The following is a 22,432-nucleotide window of genomic DNA, read 5'->3' on the forward strand; positions in this document are numbered from 1 at the left end:
CACTATGCAGTTAGTACGCAAACCCTTTCGACCAATTACGTAGCTTGCGGGTTAAAAATGTAATAATGCTGCATATGTATGACGTTAAATAAACTATTGTCACTTTATAAATATATAATATAGTTAATTTAAATTATGACGCAATGTAATGTATTGTTTTTGAAAATTATTTTGTGACGATCACTTATTAAAAGTCAAAAATTACAACCCATTCCAAAAAAGTATACCTCAGACCTGAGAGGAACGCAAGAAACTCAGTGGGCTTCTTTTTTTTATAAAAATATTGTTTTAATGTAAAATCGTATAAAAACAAATATTGTTCTATAGCCTGAGGACGGTCGCTCCATTCCAAATCTGTGGTATCATTAAGAAATTCATTTATGTTATAGTAACCTTAACAATAGAAGCGTTTTTTAACATTTTTTTTTGAATTTCGTAATACATTTTCTGGGACTTTTTTGTAAAAGAATATACAACGCCTTACTAATAAGATTTAGCAAAGTAGTAGGCATTAAAACTATATGTTTGTTCCTGGTGTTAACATAATGATTATGACAGTTTCTAGCAAATGCAAAAGTTTACCTAATATCTAATTAAAGTTGAAGGTTTTTAAGTTAGTAAACTTAACTCTAGTTAATGATACATACATACACCTAAATAAGATATTCCTGTGTTGCCTGTTATAAATCCTTTGCATTTCAATTTCCAGGACGTTGCAGCCGTCGTTCATCCAACGGAGATCGAAGTCCACATACAGCACGACGGTCCTCTCGCTTCTGACAAGGACCTGTTCATCGATGATGACGGCTCCGGCTTAGAAGTCGACGAGAGCTCGGGTTCCGGTTTCGGACCCGGTCCTGACGACGAGGACGGGCGTGGTTCAGGTGACGCTCCCTACGCGCCTGAAGATGACGAGGATTACGCACGCCCACGCACTTCAACCACAACAGAGGCTCCGAAATTCGACGGAGAATATCCAGTCCCGGATATATACAGTCCGATTTCGACACCCGAGCCTGTTTACCCACAACCAGTAGACAAGCTGTTCGATATAGTCAGTCGTGAGTAGTGGCCGTGCATGCCAGTTTTGTTGCATTATTATTTTTTAGTTTTATAACGTGAACTCATTCAACAGAGGTTGCAGAGTCGTATGTCTATTTTTGTCGACTAGTTACTATCTTTCCAGTCATAATGACTAAGGCGAAATATAAATGATTTGTAGCATAATATTTTTTTCTTGTCAAGCCTATAATTGCATATTCGATATGCTCAGTAAATTATTCTCTTTGATTTTTCTAAACTACTTTAGATGCATTAGTAATAATTATTCATCTGTTATTTACCTAAGAATGATTTCACGTTTCTATTTTGGTAATTTTTTTAAATTAGTAAATCTGTACCCGGCATATAGTTCTAAAGGTTTATATTTATTTATTATAATACAAAACGGTTGTGTTTATTAAAAGAAACCAAAATATGTACAAATAATTTCTTGAGTGATCAGTATTTTGGTAGATATATTAAATATAAAATCTTTAATGTTATCCTCAGAGATTGCAATGAATACAGAAAACTCTGCAAAATTTATTATTCTATGAGTAATTTGAATGCGATTAACCTAAAAAATTATAATTATTGCGTAGTTTAGCCTTGAATATTGCTAATACACAGCTCCCAGAGACTTTATCAAAACTAATTCCTGCATTAGTTTCCTTCTGACTAATCATCTAACTGGTCATATCCGTTCTCATTATATTTACAAAACATATAATAATTCTGATCTATAAAGTGTTAATTGAATTTTGTAAACTTTGAGAATTCCCCAGGAATTTGGTAAGTCCAAAATGCTTGCTTCATCCAAGGAAGTTCATTAATATCATCGCATGATTCATAATCACATCAAATACTTCAAACCTCATCATGTTTTCCAATTATTTCGCATGTAATTGAGTATTTACCTCGTTTTATTGTGCAATTGTCATATTTACTCTCTCGATGTAAGCTAGCCCATTTCTGTTCATATTTATATTTACGTAGATTGAATTTTCTTAGTGTTATTCATTACTTGTTTTTAATTGTTCCGCTATCTACGCTTAACTAAATACATCATCAAAATAAGATCCTAGTTCTAAATTTTATTGTTTTTATTTCAATTGTCTAGATCTACTACATAAAATGAATTATTTGATTTCAGTTTTTGTGTTAAAATACTAATATTTGGCCTACCAGGAAAGATTTTCTGGTTTTGTAGATGCTAAAATCGAATATAATTTGGCTAAATTTGGAGCTTTTGTAAATTTTGGTACTGATTTGCTTGTTTTGTGATTTCAGCGAGGATATTGTTTGGCGGCCCAGGAGAAGTAGACCCACGCGGTGCTGGCGTGGATCTTCCCTCGCATCCAGATTCTGGAGATATCAATTTATCTGGAGATATTATTGTAAGTCTAAGTCTACGTTTCAGATTGTTATTGATTTGTAGAATTATATAGTTATTTGTTGTTGATATAATTAACACTATCTGTTGACCATAATCTAGATATCACACCGCTGTGATAAGGGTTTGAATCGTTCACAATCCAACGAAAGTTATTTCGATGGTGTGACCTGATCGGTTTATATGAGATTCTATAAAAAGGCATTTTTCTTCAAATTGATTCCTTTAGAATACTTACTGTATTATTGTATTCATTTGAATTCATTCAATTCATAAATAAAAAATAAACTGTACGTACGTGGATAGGCCTCCACAGAACCCAAATTCAAAAAATATATTAAAGCTTCATTGATAAAGAAGGCTCGGAATATCAATGTTGCGTTTGGAGAGGAGACTGCTAATGAACCGTGCTATTTTGGCTTAAACGCTTTCGTAATGGAAACTTTGATTTGAAGAACGAACCACGTGGAAGACCACACAGGTGAATAACAATGAATTGAAAGAGATAGTGGAAGCCGATCCGAGCCAAACTACCCAGGAATTAGCGGCTTGGTTTAACGTTACCTTACCAATGATATTGATTCGTTGCGTCGTATCAATAAAATAAAAATATATGAAAAATAGGTGCCTCATGATCTGCAGAAAGAAACGCGTGTTGAAACTTGTGTTGCTTTATTGAATCGATACAGAAATGAAGAAATATTGGATCGAACTGTAACGTGCGATGAAAAGTGGATACTTTTCGATAACCGAAAGCGAAAAATTCGAGCTGAGCTCAGGTAGAACGCCGCAACAGTGTCCTTGAGCAAAGCTTACCAATAAAAAGTTAATGGTAACTGTTTGGCGGTTTCAGTGTGGTGTTATTCATTATAGCTTTCTGCGATCTGGTCAAGCAAGAACTCTCAACAATGATAGCAAAACTAGCAGTGAAAAAGCCCTGACTTATGAATCGATCTTCACCATAATATCTCCATGATAACACTAGACCTCATACAGCACGAGAAACCGTTTGAATTTTACCGGAATTGCAAATAGAAACCATTCACTCTCCATATTCGCCAGACCTTGCTCCTACGGAGTTACATTTTTTTCGTGATTTAGACAATTTCTCTGGAGGCAGTACAAAATGCTTTCACACAGTTTGTCGAATCTAGATCACAATTGCAAAGGTATAAATGACCTTTCTATTAGGTGGCAGGAATGTATAGATTATGATAGTAATTATTTTGATTAAATAAATATGTTAAATTAAAAAAAAAAACAATTTCAATTTTTCACACAAATCTGCAATTTCATACCAACTTTAAGCCCTATTATTATATACATTATTAAATTTCTCTTTCTTTATTATTTCTATAGTTCTAATGATGTTTAGATATGCCTTTATAAATTATCCAAGGTTAAATGATTGACTTTCATGAGTAACATTTGTTGACGCTTCTTCCAGGATCAGAGTCCAGAGGGCTCGAACCTGGAGCCTCAGCAGCGCCCGGCTGACAACGGCGTGCTCATCATGGACCCGGCTCACGAAGATCGCGCGGCAAGTTTTTTCTCGCAGCCCGGCATACTTGCCGGTGAGTATGACTCAATCTATTTCCTACTGGCGATGGGGAAAATCGTTATTTTACTGTCACCGTGACTTTCGATCCAGTTCCATTTATGACTTTTAAGTCACCGTGACTTTGCCACTTAGATTCCAATGACTTCATAGTTCCGTACAGTTATTTAATAAAGTAAAATTTAGTTTACGACAAACTCACAAAACATTACGAGCGTACAGGTAACCTGATGTTAAGTGATCACCGCCGATCACATTATCTTGAAACACCAGAGGAATTACAAAAGGGTTGCCGGCCGGTTGGTTGATATATTATGACACCGTAACATTGACAGTGACTTTAAGAACGCTGTGTCTTTGGCACGTTGTTAGTTTGGGATAGATCACTGTGACATTTCAGAACAGCTACCCACCTCTATATATTACTAGATGGTGATGCGCTTCGCTTTACAAATGCATTTATACAAAATATCATATCGAAATATAAAACCTGTTTTGTTAATTACGAAATTTGCAGAAGTTCAATGATAACAATAATAATTTCCTTTTTCACTGTTCTTGTAAAACGTGATTTGTGATAGATTTGTGCTGTGATATCGCCGCTCTTACAGACTTGTACGATAAATTGTGACTATTTTGCTTAACAAGTCAATATAAAAATACTGCAATTCTTTGTATTATTTTTAGTATAGTGGACACGTTATAATATGATCTAACGATAACTTTAAAAACATTTTTTTTTTTTCTTTAAAAAATTTCACATTTTAATGTTCCCGTTGTAAGGTCAAAAAATATGGCCGCCGCCAGCTAAATTCAAATAGTTAAATATTAATATATTTTGTCTTCAAAAGCGTTCCGTTTTCTTTTAATGTGTGCAATTAATAATACACTCGGTAAAAAATTCTCTCTGGAATTTTTGTCTAGGGATACGTAGAGATTGGTAAATTTTTGACAGCTGCCTTGCCGTGTACACTTGTACACGAGAGCTTATGAGAGTAGCTTATAATGTCACAGCAGAGCTGTCAAACTGTGCGTCAAAAATTCATCTTTAGAATTATTGATACAGAGATGAAATTAAAAAATATTAAGGGTCACGAGTTAAAATTAAAAACTAAAAAAAATCTGTTATTTTGACAGTTTTTCACTGAAAACTTTGTCATTGCGTGGCGTTGTATTCAAAGCGCGGTCAAAACACAACTGAACGAGAACTTTGCCTAATAGACTCGTAGGCAGAATTTTGCTTCAGACATTTTTTGAGTCAATAAATGTAGCATATTATATTTTCTGATTTCAGCGGTTATCGGTGGAGCAGTGGTGGGACTCCTCTGCGCTATACTAGTAGTAATGTTTATAGTCTACCGCATGAGAAAGAAGGACGAGGGCTCGTATGCTCTGGATGAGCCCAAGAGGAGTCCAGCGGCCGCCTCGTACGGAAAGGGTCACAACAACCGCGAATTCTACGCGTGAGAAGACACAGAACAAACGATGCCACCATTACAAATGTCAGACACTCAAAATGGCCTCACGTCATTTTGATACAATATTTAGTTTCGACTCTGATGAGATCCGTTATACGATTATTTTTCGAACGTGGCTAAATTTGTTCTGTGTAAACACTATATTTGTACTCATTGTACTTGTGTGTACAGTCATTGTACATTCATTTGTTGTTTGTCGAATCAATGTTTTAAGTAAATTATTGTTTCATAAGACCAATTCGGTAAACGCGTATTTCGCCTTGAGACCAATGTTTTTGGAGTGTAATTGAATCTGAATGGAAACACTTGTACTATTTCTAAGAATGTGCCATTCTCTTACCATTCTATTGTACATTTCCTACTCGTAGTTCTCTCTATAGTCTACGTCCATATCCCATTTTAAATAAATAAACTAAATATCAATCTATGTATATAAATATTAGATCTTAATGTGTATCTGTTTAAAATCCTAGTAAATGCTTTATGAAATAATTATTGATACCTACTCATATGATAAATTAGTAAATGTAATATGATATCAATTAAACTAACTCTATAACTAACATTGAATTTACTTTTTTTTATATTTGTGTAAGTAGAACTCCTAAAAGTTGTTTCGCTTAAAGAAACTTATATAGAGTTTGCATCGAAGCTTTTCATTTTTATACATAAACGGTTTATTCTTATATAATTATTTCGCTTGAATGCTCCTCTAGTGTAATTATATTTTATTAATACTTTTATGTATTGACAGGTTTTCTCATAAATTGACTCTTCTTCATATGTCACTAGCTAAATATAAAATTGGTAGTGTTTTGTTTTAGTGTATGTAAAAGGGCCTACATCGCTTAGTATAAAGTTTTGTATGGCAGGAGGTACACTCAATATATGGATTTTAATGGATAGGTCGGTCGGATCAAATGATTATTAATATCAAAATTCAAACAGATGCAACTTGATTGTATAAAAAAGAAAATTGCTAAGTCTCTTTTATCATAACTTGTCAAATTGCTATGTGTTAAAAAATTTAAAGTTGAATAAATTATGAATGTTTTTTTAAGATTTCTAAATGTACCTACAATATTTACATTTTATTAAAATAAAAGTATGAAGTATAACATACTCAGACATGGCCCCCTATTCAGCCTTTGACCCTAATATATTCTAAATTCTCTTTACATCTAGTTTTTTACGATATTTTACGTTTTTTTTTTTAGTTTTAAGAATAACAATTATGTTAACTTTGGCTATGATTTATTGAATATTGTTTAAGAATTTTATATTTCGCCTTATTTTTAATGATTTACAAAAAATTTTTAAAACAATTTTTACCTTTAAATGAATTCCTTTCAGGTTCTGATTTGAATACTGTTTAAGCATATTATTATGTAAAAATATTTGGTTTCATAAATAAGGCATCTGTTGTATTATAATGATTATTATATTTAATAAACATCAGGTTGTGCGTTCCAGTCTAATCTATACCTTGTGCCATCTCACAATAAAGCCTATTTTTGCTTCGATTTCTAATTGAATTTCGGCAGCCAGTTTTAAGTCAATTAATTTATTGTGAATATTTAATTTACTGTAAGCAGTTCTATATTTATTTGTCTAGTGGATATTTTACGAGAAAATATTATAGGATCTACTAGCATTATAGGAATAAAGTTTATCTAATTATAATTCACGCAGCACGACTAACATATTGAATTTATTCAGTAATGATTTCATCTGGGTTCAAGTTAGGTAACATATTTGGCTGAGCTAAGTGACTTACTATACACAAACATATTATACTTATCATGCAAAGGAATGAAAGTTGATAAGTTTCTAAATATTGAAGTGAAAACTTTCTTTAGCGGCGTTGAGCACTTTTCTTGAGATGGGTATAAAATGTTAAACTCGCGTCAGGACACGTGGCCTGATCGAAAATTCGTAAGGCGGAGGGACTCGAGTCTTTTCTGACAATTATAAACTATATATAATATAATTACGAAAATATATTTTGGAAGCTGAATTATGTAATATAAATTTTTACTTTTGTGTAGGAATATAAATGAATATTGTATTTAACCACAAAAATGCTAGTACTTTTATTCTGATAAATAAAACAATTCGTGCGAAATTATTCCCTAATCATTCCAAAATATTCAAAAATGCACAACGTTAATGATCAAGTTTTCACTTGCAATGCAACGCGTTAATTTTTTTTTTTTTCAACAAGATGTTTGAAATAATTGATTTTGTGAAGCTCTATAGCCTATATTTAATTATAAATTCAATCGATTATTGATGTATAATAAATTTGACCCAAAATGAAACCAATATTTGAGTAAAACAATAGGAATACATTCCCTCGAATCAGTAAAAGATTTACAACGCTCACTTAGAATAAGAAGTGTATATTGTAATTGTAAAGTCTTTTAGAACTAATGAAGTTATTTATAAATAGTCGTAAATATCAACCAAATAAATATACTAAAGGTTAATCTCTCTTTCATTGTAGTTATTATCTTGAGGTGGGTACTATAGTCAGCCCTGAATTAGCTTAAAACCACAGTACAGAAAAATGATTCGACTCTCGATACATTGCCAGCATATTCGGCCTATCTCATGCTACATTGAAAATAATAATGACGTCATTTAATAGTAAGATTTTAATTTCTAGTACTCACCTTTTTACCTAGTTGTATTTTTGTAAATTTGAATCAAATATTCATCTCTTTAATGATTCATTTATATAAATAAAATTAGGAATTCTACATAATATATGTATCTTAGATCGAAATAATATAATATATGTGGTTTTATCGAAGTACTATATTCTTAAGTCATATATTGTATTAAATAAAATTACTTCCTTTATCTTTTAAATAAATAATAAAGTTTAAGTTTTTTTTTGCATAATCTAATCCGTTTTAAATATTATACATTGTCAACTTGTCTAAAAATTACAACGGTCTAAGTACCTACATTATATTTTTCGAAACGACATTTAGACCTATTTTCGTTTTTAAGCCACTTAGATATTTATTGGTATATAAATATTTGGCAATGTTTTCATTTATTACTCTGAAATCAGGCTCTCGTGGCCTCATTAAGTTACACTTTGCTTAATTAAAACGATATGTTTACTTCTAATACTTGCCAACGAAATAATTTCAAACGATGCAGCTCCGCGTAGCTAATTAAAAATATTAAGACCATTTGCTAGTTTTCATAAGGAAAAATACAATATGCGTCTTACATTTGTAAAATCCTTATTTCATTTAAAAACTGATTTTTTTAATAAAACAAGATATATTTATATGCCTTTTTATGTAATCATTAGGTACTGTTCAGACGTCTTTGAACAACAAATAAGTGTTTAAGTCTTGTTTAGAACTCTGAGAGAGAAACATTCACTTTTTGTTGAAATATTTTAGAGGATCTTTGAAAGTTTTTTACTATCTATATTGAAATATATATAAACATTCTTTATTATTTCATTCTATAAGTCATAACACAGTTATTGAACATTGTCACTACTGACAGATATTACGTAGAAAGGCATATTCTTATAATCTTAGACTAATTGTTTGCTATAGTTACTCTCTAAGCCTAGTTAAGTTATCGTTTATTGTTCCAATGTCCACCTTGTAAATACACTCCTTTACACTTAGGTTATTATACAGGTGAATTATAGAATGAGCAGTTTTATTTCTTTATACCCTCATAGACGGCTCATAAGATACCTTCGAAAAGCCTTAAATGCTCCTTTGATGCGGCGGTGATCACTTATTAGCTTTAACTCCCGTACCTACTCAAAAGCATATAGTTTTAATTGAGTAGAAAATGAGACTAATGAATTTCAAATTTATTAATTTACCTACTACCCTCCAGTGGGAAGCTGCCTTGCACCGCATGCCGGCTAGATTATGGGTACCAAAACGGCGCCTATTTCTGCCGTGAAGCAGTAATGTGTAAGCATTTGGTCTGAAGGGCGCCGAAAATAAATAGTAAAATAGTAACATTAATGGGCAAATAAGACTTGACATCTTATGTCTCAAAGTGACGAGCGCACTTGTAGTGCCGCTCAGAATTTTTGGGCTTTTTCAATAATCTTGAGCGGTACTGCATTGTAATGGGCAGAGCGTTTCAATTACCATCAGCTGAACGTCCTGCTCGTCTCGTACCTTATTTTCGTAAAAAAAACATTCCACCATTTCAAACAACTTTGAAAAAGTTGATATTTAATGGGAAAAAAGTTTCAGCATCTTACCTAATATTTACAGAACATCGTCTCTTCGATTTATCTACTTGTGTAAGTAATTAAATAATAAGTTAACTCAAGAGTTATGAGTGGAGAACTTGCGAACTGGCACAATACTTTACCTTATTGTAGTATTAATACGCGCGGTGGCCACGCCAGTGTGGCTGTCCAGTAGGGACTCACGAGCGAGCAGTGATGCACGTTTTCTTCGTCATCTACTTCAGCGATCAGACAGATATTTTGAAAATGGAGAAACATACAAATAAACAAAAATAAAAAAGGGCATTGCGATCCTAATTTAAATTTTTTAAGCTTCCTAAAGACGCTGAAACAATCTTAGTAAAGTGCTTATTAACCCAGCACTATTATTATGAAATTACCATTCATGATAGGTACCTACTTACCTATATCAAGTACTTAGGGTCAATGGTTGTTTCGTTAATCGTACTTACACAAGGTAGGTATAATTTTTGGTGAAAAGGACAACCCTAACGTCGTCAGAAAAGGTAAGAGTCAAGCGTTAGAAAGGGAGGCAACTTCTACTTGAGTAAAAGTTTAGGTTAATAGCGCTGCGCGATCTGAATTGCATCTTATTGTATGTATGCCCAAGAGTCCCTTGTATTATTATATGATAAAAGGTATATATTCTTATAATCTAATAATATATACCTATATAAGATATAAAATATTATCAGAAAACATACTCAATAATATTGTAAAGAATCAAGCGTAATACAATATTCAAGTATTAGATAGTAGTATACAACGCCATCTAGTGAAACAAATAAAAACTATTTGCAATGAAACATAACTATGTAGCCTACACAATATGTAACGAAAACAAAACTGGTATAGAAGAATTGTGTTAACGCGACCGCGATAGATGGCGGAGCTTGCATACCGATTGATAATCTAAAAGTAAACGATAAGAAGGTAACAAAGTAAAAAGTTATGCATTATATAGGTTGTTGGAAGTAGAACGGCCAAGTACACATACTTTTATTTTCATTTTTAAAAATAAAAGCATTTTGTTGATCTGGTCTACATTTGAGCAAACCCAACTCACAGTGGCCAACGTTCTTATGAAACCAGTTCGTAAGTCCATAGATTGGTTGACAGAAAGATCACTCACCAGTAGGTGAACGTTTTGCTCGTCTCGTTGAACTTTTTCTCATAAAAAAACACTATACAGCACTATTACAATGCTGGTGATCTATATTTAAGAGTTATGCGCCATCTATAATTACTCTAGCATCTACTCAACTGTTTTATCAAAATGACTGCTGATAGCTTTGTTTATATTAAATTTCTAATCTTCCGTCGTGTACCGGCAAACATATTAAACGGAATAACTGAAAATTAAATTAAATTTCTATACTGTATCAAATAAAATATAAGGATCAATATTTTCGTAACTATCGACACAGGCAGCGTGGCCGAGTGGTCTAAGGCGCTGGTTTTAGGCACCAGTCCGAAAGGGCGTGGGTTCGAATCCCACCGCTGTCAAACTTTTTTTTCGTCTTCAATTCATTCGATGATAGATTTTTGAACTATTAGAATTAGTTTTCATCTATAGAACCCTTGCCTCTTAGCCGTGTTTAATTTCAAATTTAATCAACCTTATTATAATTTAAAAAATCGGAAGTTAGACTCCACTTTCAAATAGATACAAAAAACAGGCGGAAAACGAGTTCCGTTTAATACTTGCGGTCATCAATCACGGCTTCGTAGTTCACAGCCGACTTGCGAATACCAGTTACCACAGGAATTAATTATTGATGTCAGGACAACATAGCAACACAATCACCAAATATTGACATAAAAATACCAAGAGTTGTTTTAAGTTTTATAACTTTATTTACAAAGTAATACTTATTCAATTGAATACATAAATTTTTATGCGTTTTTGTTAAATTTTCATTTATAATATGCATATTTGAATTATCGACATGGTTATAACCACGAGAAACCACGCTGGGTTTTGACAAGACAAGTATATAGGTAGATCCTCTTACGATAATACATTTTTATAGTTTATATTTGTTTCACTAGATGGCGTCGTGTAATACTATTTAAAATTTAATATTGTATTACGCTTGATTCCTTAAATAATATTATTATAATTTATAATATTATTGTTTACCATACCCTTTTTAAGATCTCTCCAGTTAAGTCAAAAACTGGCAGGATACAAGTCCCCAGCGGCTTATTAAAAAATATAGTTAGGAGACAAAAAACTTCTAACTATGTAACGGAAAACCCGTAAGCCCTTTTTATGGTAAGAAGAGATCTATGCATGTGTCTATTTAGATACTATTATGATAGGTACAGCTGTTTTGGAGTGATAATAGAAACATTCAAATAGACCAACTCTCACATTTATATATTATACCTATTTATTATTTCTGCGAATGTGAGTTTGGCTGTCTGATAAACGTTTAAAGTTATGATTGTTTGATAATGTTCAAATACATGGCAATTTCGAATTTTGTATGGATAATAAATATATACAGTTCAATATGTAGTCCATAGTGCATCTTGTCTTATCATAAATCGATGAACGCCGGCTGCACTCACGAAACATGAATTAGAAAGAATAAATAAAATTGAGATCCGTGACTTTAAAACGTTACGGTCAAGGGAAAAGCCTTGTTAATACATAGATATGATGGATCGACAAAGTATATATCTAATATATAAAATTCTCGTGTCACGGTGTGCTGGACCGAACTCCTCCGAAACGGCTTGACCCATTCTCATGAAATTTTGAGTGCATATTGGGTAGGTCTGAGAATCGGACAACATCCTTTTTTCATCCCCCTAAATGTTAAGGGTGGTCCACGCCAAATTATTTTGTTAATCTTTTTGAAATTTTGTGTGTGTGAGTCAGCATTAAAAATACATGCAGCTTCAAATTTTCATCCATCTACGATCAACAGTTACTTTTGTATCGCGTTTTTAATATCGGCAATACAACGTTTGCTGGGTCAGCTAGTATTTTAAATAAGTCAATGCGGATGAAATCGCGATTGCCAATGAATGAATAAAATGACTATGAAGTTATAGAAGTTGTTGAGAAGCGAATGATGGGATGGCTTGGTAATAGAGCATGGCAATACTTCAAGCCGGCCCACATTCTAGCGCTCTACAAAGCGCAGGTCCGGCCACACATGGAGTATTGCTGTCATCTTTGGTCTGGCGCACCCCAGTATCAGCTCGATCCAATTTACTGCGTGCAACGCAAACCCAGTGTTCTTTATACGGCTCGATCATCTGGCGTTGCTTAAAGACGTCGCTTCTGTGTCTCTAGTGTTCCAAAAAGCTGTTTCACTTGATTCCTGCCGCCGAATTCCACTTTCACGCGACACACACACACAAATTAGGAAATCATCCCGACAATTTGGATGTGTGGCGGTCCTCCACAGTGCAGTTTTCAAGTACTAACTTGCACGTAGTACAAAGCTGTGGAATGAGCTTCCTTGTGCGGTGTTTCCAGGACGATACGACATGGGTAACTTAAAAAAAGTGTACACCTTAAAGGCTAGCAGTCCTGTAATTTCTATGGTGTTGTAAGAGAATGTGGGCAGCGGTGATCACTTAACAACAGGTGACCCGTACGCTCGTTTCTGCTTATGTTCCATAAAAAAACATGAATGCATGCATGAAATTATCGAAACTTTCACTCATACGTTCACCAGACCTAAAATTCGTAACGCGATTAAGTTTTAGGTTTCAGAGCAAAGTATATGAAGGGTACTAAATGTGTGAAAGCGTGACAAACAAACAGACGTAAAGTAAGGATTGATAAGAATTTAAGTGAAGTCAGCTTTGTAAAGTCAGCTTGTTGATGACTAAGAGTAATTAAATTACTTATCAACAATATTCGTAAATAATGATTTTACACCGTCTTTGGCTTCCTGAATCACCCCATGCAATTGGCGCGATTAATTCTATTATTCGTGTTAAGTTTTTTTTTTCCATTGACCAGTGACATTTGACACCGATGACTTGAAAGTTATAAGTAATAAAATAGAAACTTTATAGTTGCCTACTCGCAGAAGAAAGCTTTAATTAATCGATGCCCATTACGGAAAAATGTATATCTACTTATATCTTACGCGAAAAATTAAAAATAAAAAAAAAATACCAAAACAAGTTTTAATCATCTATATATTTATACGTAATGCGAAAACTTTGTCACATATTTTAACAAATAGCGTGCTTATACAAATGATTTAAGTTTTCTTTAGTGCTAGTATTTGTTTTTAAACAAAACAAATATTGGCGGAATTAACACTAAAGAAAACTTAAATCATTTGTATAATTATGGATTTCCGCAAGGTAACGCCTAATTCAATAAATTTTCTTCAATAGCGTGCTATTCGTGAATGGATGAACGTGAAACTTAAACACAGTTAAAGTTTATAATATGGTGCAGAAGTGCATAAATTTATTTTTCTTATATAAAATGCCTCAAAAATACATTAAAATATATATAACACATGCTACTTGAATGACGAATAACACATATATAACGAATAACAATTATAGATGGATATATGTTTTTAAACTTTTATCATCGCGGAACTTTAACATTGTAATTATTATGACGGGTACTCACGATTCAGTTCCGCCGTGACCACGATTCATGGAATTGGATCGAAATATCGTCATCAAATATATAAAATATATATTGTGAGTACCCGTCATAATAATTACAATATAGAGGTATAGTCTTTGATAAATAAACCCTAATAAGGTTCAAACTTAGATTTAGGATTGGTCTCCCCTGCGCTCCAACAAGATACCGCCGGCGTAGTCGCAAAGTGCGGCAACTAATACTACGCCCAAGTGGGCGTACTCGAGCCAGTCTCAAAGAATGTGTGACGTTTACGTGCCACATGTCTTACTAATAATAGAAACTAAAATGCTGGGTTGCGTAGTGAAATTTTCTAAAAATAATACTACAAGTAATAAGAATACTTGTTGTATTATTACGAATACGTCACACGAACGGTTAGCTCAGTTGGAAGAGCACTCACACGGAACTCGAGAGGTCGTGGGTTCGTCTCCCGCGTCGTTCATAAAATTTTGTTTTCAATTTTTATTTGTACAATAATTCACTACAAGTGTTTTTTGTTGTTCCAGTATTTCGTGGAAGGAATAATTTTTTTTATATTGTAGTTGACCTACACAGGTATGAAGACTAAAATATGTAGTTTGAAAATAAAAAAGCACACTAAGTTACTCTAACTATCATAATTATAGCCAGATATTTAAGTATTAACATTAATATCTTTTTTATCCTTTTTTACAACTGATTATTTTTATAATCGAGAAAATAGCTAACGTCATCATCGTGAACCACAAATACTAGATTTAGATTAGCCAGTGATCGATAAGAATGGAAATGTATCAAGGAAAGGCATTGTCCAGCAAAGACGAAAATATCATCGGTGTCTATTCGCTATGGTTGTAGTAAATGGATATTATGATTGTACTATTATGATATTATGCAATTATATTATACTATATACTATTATGATAGTACATGAATGGGTGGCGTTCCTCCACAGTCCGCTTTTCAAGGAACTTTCTTCCAAATACCACAAAGCTGTGGAATGAGCCTCCTTGTACGGTGTTTCCGGGACGATTCGAAATGGGTACGAAAAAAAAGCGCGTACACCTTCCTTAAGAACCAGTAACACTTCTGTGATTCCTCTGGTGTTGCAAGAGATTGTGGGCGACGGTGATCACTTAACACCAGGTGACCCGTAAGGTCATTTGTCCTCCTTTTCCATAAAAAAATGTTAATTTAAGTGTATTATGTAACTTTCTGACCGAATTAAAAGTAAAGTACGCTGTTTTATTGTACTTGCTTTTAATTATTTCAAAAATACGTCTCTTCTACTTATAATTATGTCTTTTGAGTCTTATTATGATTTATTTACTTTTTAATTACTTAAGTAAATTAAAATATTGTAGCATTTTCTTTGCATCACCTTGCTTCAATAATAAAACGACTCGTAAATATTAATTTAACAATCCTCCCATTAAAGCTCAACTTCTTCTAGGTATTTGTAATAATTATTAAAAGGTATAATTTTGATTCCTGTTTTGACTTTTTATGAAAATGTTTATAAATTACACTTGATAAGTAGTAATTTATAAACATTTGTTCGAGCATTTTTGAAAATTTGACCTACATGGGAATTAGATGAGATATTAAAGTCCGTAGGGAAATACTATTAAAGAGACTGTCTACAATGACAAGGGATATGTGCTGTAGCGCCACCAGCAGCGGAAAGAGAAGTTTGTATGTATTATTTGCAAAGTATCCTAAAAAAATAAAATACTGCCCAAAGTAACTATTCCACGCGTAAGCAAACAAGCGTAGTGGACGATACAACGATTAAAGATAGAATCTCATGTCTTTATTGAAACTCTCCACATTCTTCTAACCGGAACACATTGCCGAAAGTGCACCAATTTATTGCAGCAAAAAAACTGCTGGCAAACCGCATGCTGATTAGTGGTGTCGTTAGGTTATAGCTAGACCACACAGAACAGTAATGTTGTCAAGATCAGACACGCCGGCTGCACTTAGTAGTACTTAGAACCGATTTATCGATGACTTCTATAGTCAATACCGCTAGCCGTGATTGTTTGGACCAGTAATCGTTATAACCGTAGCCGATATTCTAATCTAGTTTTTTTGTTTAACAAGGAGCACACACATTATCGAGTATCGCGGTTCTGTTATCTGTGTACGTAATGCAAACAAAATAAAAATGCATCTGAATTAGGACTATTTGCCCTAAAAGATGTATTATTTTATTTATAGAATAGAAATATATGTATAGAAAATTCGAGTCATAAAGTGATTGTCATTCTAAATCTTATGTCTGTAAAAATTTTAATACTTCAATATTCAACTTATATACTTTGCGAAATTTATATTAGAAAAATTATTCTTAGAAACAGTAAGAAACTTATTATTATTATGAAAATAATTATTAAGATGGTGTAATCAATAAAACAAACCTTATAACTATATTCACAATATGATTTCTTAAATAAAAACTATCATTACGGGGAAGTGTACCCAGAGTACTGGCAGCATTTCCACGTTGGATAGCAAGGCTGATCCGTTGAACGAAATTTTACTGCTGGCGTTTGGGTTTCCAGTAGCCCTTTTGAGTCGCCTAGATGTACATTCTCCCAGCCATTGGGTCCCCTGGTACTTACTGAGATATTTGAGAAGTTTGCCATTTTCGGTAGTCGAAGCAGCAGCCCCAGCACCAACTAACGTAATTTGGACATGAGAAGGAGCAAGAGTGTCGACGCAAGTCGCCTTCCCCGTGCCCAAGCCACCAGCGTCATTCCATCAGGACGCTTCATATCGCGGCGGGTACATTTGGCATCTAAAACAGCTGGTAAATGGCCTGCCAATTGCCAATTTATCAGCAGATAATAATGAGATAAACAGACAAATTTATACAAAAAACTCACTGCTCACGAATAAATGCTGTACTTTAACATTAGTGCCTCTTTATTTGACCTCAGAAAATGGATAACACAAAATTTATTACGAAAATCAAAGGAATTGTTAAAAAACGTCTGGGTGGTAAATGCTACTATGATATTATGAAAGACCATTTTAATACACCCAGGCTACTTAATTAGGTATTAATATTATTGTAATATTAGAGTAAAAGTGTAATATGCACGGAGTTACCCTGCGAGATCGAATCAGAAATGAGGAGATCAGTAGGAGAACCAAAGTCACCGATATAGCTCAAATGATAGCGAAACTGAAGTAGCAGTGAGCAGAGCACATGGACGGACATGGCCGGTGCGGCAGAAAAGTCCTCAAATGGCGACCATGTACCGAAAGACGTTGCGTTGGTAGGCCTCCCACAAGATGGACCGTCGATGGGATACGTTAGATGACGGCAGCGCCGGACCGGTCATCGTGGAGGGCTTTGTCGAGCAGTGGATGTCTTCCGGCTGATGATGATTCGAGTAGGTGTAGATTTTAGTATTCATTATAATTGTAAAAGTAATTGAAAATCCTATTTTAATTATATAAGTTTGGAAGCGCTTTAAGACACTAACTAAACTTGGTTAGTTTCTTTATAATATAAATATTAGCTAGTCGCTATAATATCAATCATGGAATTACAATAAACTATCGTATAGAAGACCTGACAGCCCGTTATTGCTTGACCAAATTTGATTTGTAATGTGAGTATTAGCTAGTGGTTTAGTATTCAAAATACTATGGAGGTAACGCCATGCGTGGCTGTCTACGACTTGTCAATAAAAACAATCCTTTTTTATCTTTGCACGCATTGTTTGTCTTTACGCTAGTATATTGTAAGTCTATCATATCAATCAACAGAAGTCAATAAGATTGTATTGAATTAATGATGTTCTAAAATATTAGCACCCTTTTGATTATTAGTAACACTTTCGATATTGACGAAATAAAATATGTTTAAAAACTTAAAAATAGGTCCGCGATCTCACGAATAGGTCATTGTACTTACACTGATCTAGTTATGTATCGAATCTTGTTGCTAGAGACGTCGAGCTGTCATAAAATCTTGCCAAAATCTTGATACGGAGCCAGTTCATTAATCTACCGTAATATGTCGGCAAAATTTACGACTATTGAATTTTATCTAGGTGAAGTTCGTGGTCGTTTGTATGTTACGTGATGGGGAGTGGTGGACTTCTTGTATATAAACGCGGAGAAATGCTTTCTCCGCATCCACTCGGACATCTGCATTTGTATGAAATATTTCAAGATGGCTGCCAAGCTTGCTGTAGTCTTGGCGCTTGTAGCCCTTGGCAACTCCAGTCCAGCCGTCCTAAAAGGTACGTAAATTATATCATTATAATATTGTTGTGAAAGCTTCTCTAGGGGCGCTGAGCTCCTTAATCAAACTGAGCTGACACGCTCAGGTATGTAACGATCGTTTGGTTAAGTTGGCTCGAATCGAGCTTAAGAGCTGAGCTAAGGGCAGTGTGTTCAGTCAGAGCACAATTTACTATAGTAATATATCATCATCATCAGCCGGAAGACGTTCACTGCTGGACAAAGGCCTCCCCCAAAGATTTCTACGACGATTTTTTTCTGCGCTGCCCTCATCCAACCTATTCCGGCGATCTTGACCAGATCGTCGGTCCATCTTGTGCGGGGGCTACCAAGACTGCGTCTTCCGGTACTATATGTTTGAACATCCGATCTGGCATTGGGGAATAAACAAATTCATATGACGCATTGATGTATACATCATACTGGCTGTATAAATTAAGTGGGTCAGCACAATATCATTGTATTTTGGTAGTAAATATTGTGTTTTTTCAATCTATACTAAACGTCATCATTATCATCAGCTAAGTCATCGATCAGCACTACGTTACTCAAGGAATCCCACTTTTGTTTCAGGCTATTTATTGCGAGATGGACGAGGCTTTGCTAGTGGCCAAGGCTTTACAAATGGTGGTGGAACTTCAAGTGGATCAGCAACAATCAGTGGAGGTACAATGCATGCTGAAGGATCCGCGTCGTCAGATGGAAGCCAATTCATCAGAAACATTGGCTTCGGTGAAGCTATGCCTGGCCAAGTGGTAGCAAACGCACAGGTTTCTGATTCACCTCAACTTTCATCATACGAAATGGCTAAAGCAATTGCAGATGCTCAAAATCAACAAATGTATTACCCAATTCCGCCTCCAGCTACCATTGTTTCTTATGAACAGAACTATGCAATTCCTCAACAAATAAGATATGAAATTCCTGTCGGTCTGACAAAGGCTGAATCATCGGCTGTTCTTAACGGTGCTGCTAATGGTTTGACTTCTTCAGTAGCTAGTGACGCATCTGGCTCTGCTGAATCATCAGCCCAGACTCAAGGCGTTGGACAATATGGACTGACCTCATCAAACGCAAAAACTTTCGGTGGAGTTGGCTCTGCTTCAGCTAATGCAAATAATGCTTATGGATCTACTATTACTTCAGCTAAGACACAAGGTATTGATTATTCTGGCCTGAGATATCAAGACGGTCTTAGAGTGTCATCTGCGAATTCACAAGTGAATGGTGGATATGGTACTGCCTCTTCAAGTGTCAATAATGCCGCTGATTCTCCAGTTGCAACAGCTAATGCTCAAGGATACGGCGCTGTATCTTCAAACGCTGATATTAACAACTCTTTGGCCGCTACTAAAAATTACGGACACAATGCAATTAGCTGGAGGTTCGGAACACTATACGGTACACCATCTCACCTACAACAAGCTGTACTACCTCAAGCTGTAGCTACCAGCCAGGCGAGCGGTGGTACTGCCAAGTCTACTGCGCAATCTAATGGTCTGGAATCTTCACAATCCTCTGCTGATGCTCAAGGCCAAGGTTTTGTCAACGCCATTGCTAACTTAAACGATGGTTCTTATACCCAATACATGGCAAACAATTATGCCTTTGAAAGTGGTGTAGCAAAAACAGCTGCCAACACCAACGGATACGGTACAGCTAACTCAGTAGCTAACACTGGCTTAGGATCTGTTCAATCAACTGCAAACTCAAACGGAGGATACGGAACAGCCAATGCCAATTCTGATATTAACGGACTTGGAGGATTGAGATCAACTGCCAACACTAACGGGTTTGGAACTGCCTCATCTTCGGCAAACGGACCTGTAATGAGTGTTTTCAGGAATGTTTATGTTCCTTACACTGGATCACGTTCAGCCACGAATGCACAGACTTCTGGCAACGGTTCTGCTGCATCATCTGTTGATGGATACAGAATCAACTCGTCAGCTAATACCGCCGGTTATGGAACTGCTCAGGCTAATGCACAAACACTCTGATCTAATGAGCTCACAGCAACAACATTAAGACGACTCCAGTAACTTGTCTTGGTGTCTTTGCATTCATTGTAATTTTAAGTATTTAATTTAATATTTATTTTGTCACCCGTCATAAAAAACAAACTCATTGATTCATTAAAATTGTCAAGTTCTAAATATGTGCTTTTATTAAGTAAGTGTCATTTATTCCCTGTAGTTAAAATATTTTTAGCAATACTTACTGTATGAATTATATTTAGCTAAAGGCGAGTCAGTGAATTTTTAAAACACTGTTAAAACTTTATAACCTACAGACATAGGTACTAGCGTATACACGCCCTGATAGTCCTGTCAATTTTTATTTGTCAATGTGTCCATGTTGTGGTTGTGTGTGTGTTGTAGTAGTTATTTTAATATTCAATATACTAAAAGCTTATTACAAGAATAGCAGCCTGTTTGCGCCTTGTCAATTAAAATGTGTTTTCTGTCTTGCTGTATCTACGTTAGGGATGTTCATCTCTCTTGCAATTTGTATGTCTGTATAATTTACCTAATTTTTTTTTATTAATTTTCCAAAAATTAAAACAGATGCTCAAGGTATACGTATAAGTTACGTTAAGTGATCACCTCAGTCATAGGCGAAAATATATAACTGAGCCAAAAAAGAAAATAAAAGTTCTACATCTATAGATGAATTTATATAGGTTAACACAAAATACTTAGTCTGGCCATAAGTACTGTTACAATTTAAAATATTACATTTGAATTTGGAATCTGTAAATTTTTTATAATTTGAGTCATTGTCATTGAGTTTTCTCATTTTGGCGCCAATACATTTTACAATATTTTGCGATATTAAAATGGAGTGGGGTGATAAAGAGAACCGAATCGCTGTGATTGCATTACACAAAGTAGGTATAGAGGCAAATGCAATTTTTAAAACTCTCCATGCGCTTGGTATTAGTAAAATGTTTGTGTACCGGGCCATTAATGAGACTTCCTCTGTTTGTGACAGAAAAAGATCTGGCCGTCCACGTAGTGTTCGCACGAAAACGCTGGTCAAAGTAGTAAGGGTAAGAATTCGAAGAAATCCTGTCCTAAAGCAAAAGATTTTATCTCGGGAGATGAAGATAGCACCTAGAACCATATCGCGTATTTTAAAAGATGACTTAGGACTTGCAGTCTATAGGAGACGTACTGGTCATTTCTTAACTGATAATTTAAAAAAAGAATTGGGTGGTAAAATTGAAACAACTACTGAAGCGGTACACAGAGAGAGGTCACAGAAAAATTTTGATTACGGATGAGAATTTTTTTACAACTAAGCAACATTTTAACAAACAAAATGACCGTATTTATGCTCAAAGCTCTAAGGAAGCTTACCAATTAGTCGATAGAGTGCAACAAGGGCACTATCCGACTTCAGTTATGGTTTGGTGGAGTATTAGCTGTGGAGGAGTGACTGAGCCATACTTTTGTGAAAAACATCGGCACAAGTGTATCAAGATACCATTCTTGAGAAGGTAGTGAAGCCCCTTACCAACACCATGTTCGATAACCAAGAATGGTCTTTCCAACAAGACTCGGCGCCGGGTAATAAAGCTCAGTCTACGCAGATTTGGTTGGAAACGAACGTACAAGTATAAAGAACGTACGAAACGACGAAGACCTGAAGACTGGCCGTCGTCTAGTCCCGATCTTAATCCACTGTATTATGATTTATGATCAGTTTTAGAGGGTACGGCTTGCTCTAAACGCCATGATAATTTGGAGTCCCTAAAACAATCCGTACGATTGGCAGTGATGAATTTTCCGATGGAAAGAGTGCGTGCTTCTATTGATAACTG

The 22,432-nt window shown here is 34.7% G+C and overlaps 2 protein-coding genes across 3 annotated transcripts in view; both read left to right on the plus strand.

Moving 5' to 3' along the window:
* LOC126976422 (syndecan) overlaps window positions 1-9,157 on the plus strand; it is a 319,751-nt gene extending 310,594 nt beyond the window's left edge. The window contains exons 2-5 of one of the 2 annotated variants that reach the window (XM_050824746.1): window positions 710-884; window positions 2,332-2,438; window positions 3,882-4,008; window positions 5,287-9,157. In XM_050824746.1, the coding sequence (XP_050680703.1) occupies window positions 710-884; window positions 2,332-2,438; window positions 3,882-4,008; window positions 5,287-5,459 (582 nt within the window). In that variant the 3' untranslated portion in view covers window positions 5,460-9,157. Of the gene's footprint in view, window positions 1-709; window positions 1,062-2,331; window positions 2,439-3,881; window positions 4,009-5,286 lie in introns of both variants that reach the window. The other variant, XM_050824745.1, reaches the window with a different exon arrangement.
* A 9,326-nt stretch (window positions 9,158-18,483) lies between these two features.
* LOC126976397 (nuclear pore complex protein Nup214-like) lies at window positions 18,484-20,762 on the plus strand. The gene is made up of 2 exons (XM_050824708.1): window positions 18,484-18,605; window positions 19,180-20,762. The coding sequence occupies exons 1-2, from the start codon at window positions 18,521-18,523 to the stop codon at window positions 20,604-20,606; spliced, it is 1,512 nt and encodes a 503-aa protein (XP_050680665.1). The 5' UTR covers window positions 18,484-18,520; the 3' UTR covers window positions 20,607-20,762.
* The last annotated feature ends 1,670 nt before the right edge of the window (window positions 20,763-22,432 follow it).

This window comes from Leptidea sinapis, chromosome 40, assembly GCF_905404315.1.
Source record: "Leptidea sinapis chromosome 40, ilLepSina1.1, whole genome shotgun sequence".
Lineage (NCBI taxonomy): Eukaryota > Metazoa > Arthropoda > Insecta > Lepidoptera > Pieridae > Leptidea > Leptidea sinapis.

Excerpts from the sequence above, each read along its gene's own strand:
- LOC126976397 (XM_050824708.1), top strand. The coding sequence starts at position 18,521 with ATGAAATATTTCAAGATGGCTGCCAAGCTTGCTGTAGTCTTGGCGCTT. Across the intron at positions 18,606-19,179 it reads CAGTCCAGCCGTCCTAAAAG|GCTATTTATTGCGAGATGGA; the intron begins GTACGTAAATTA and ends CTTTTGTTTCAG.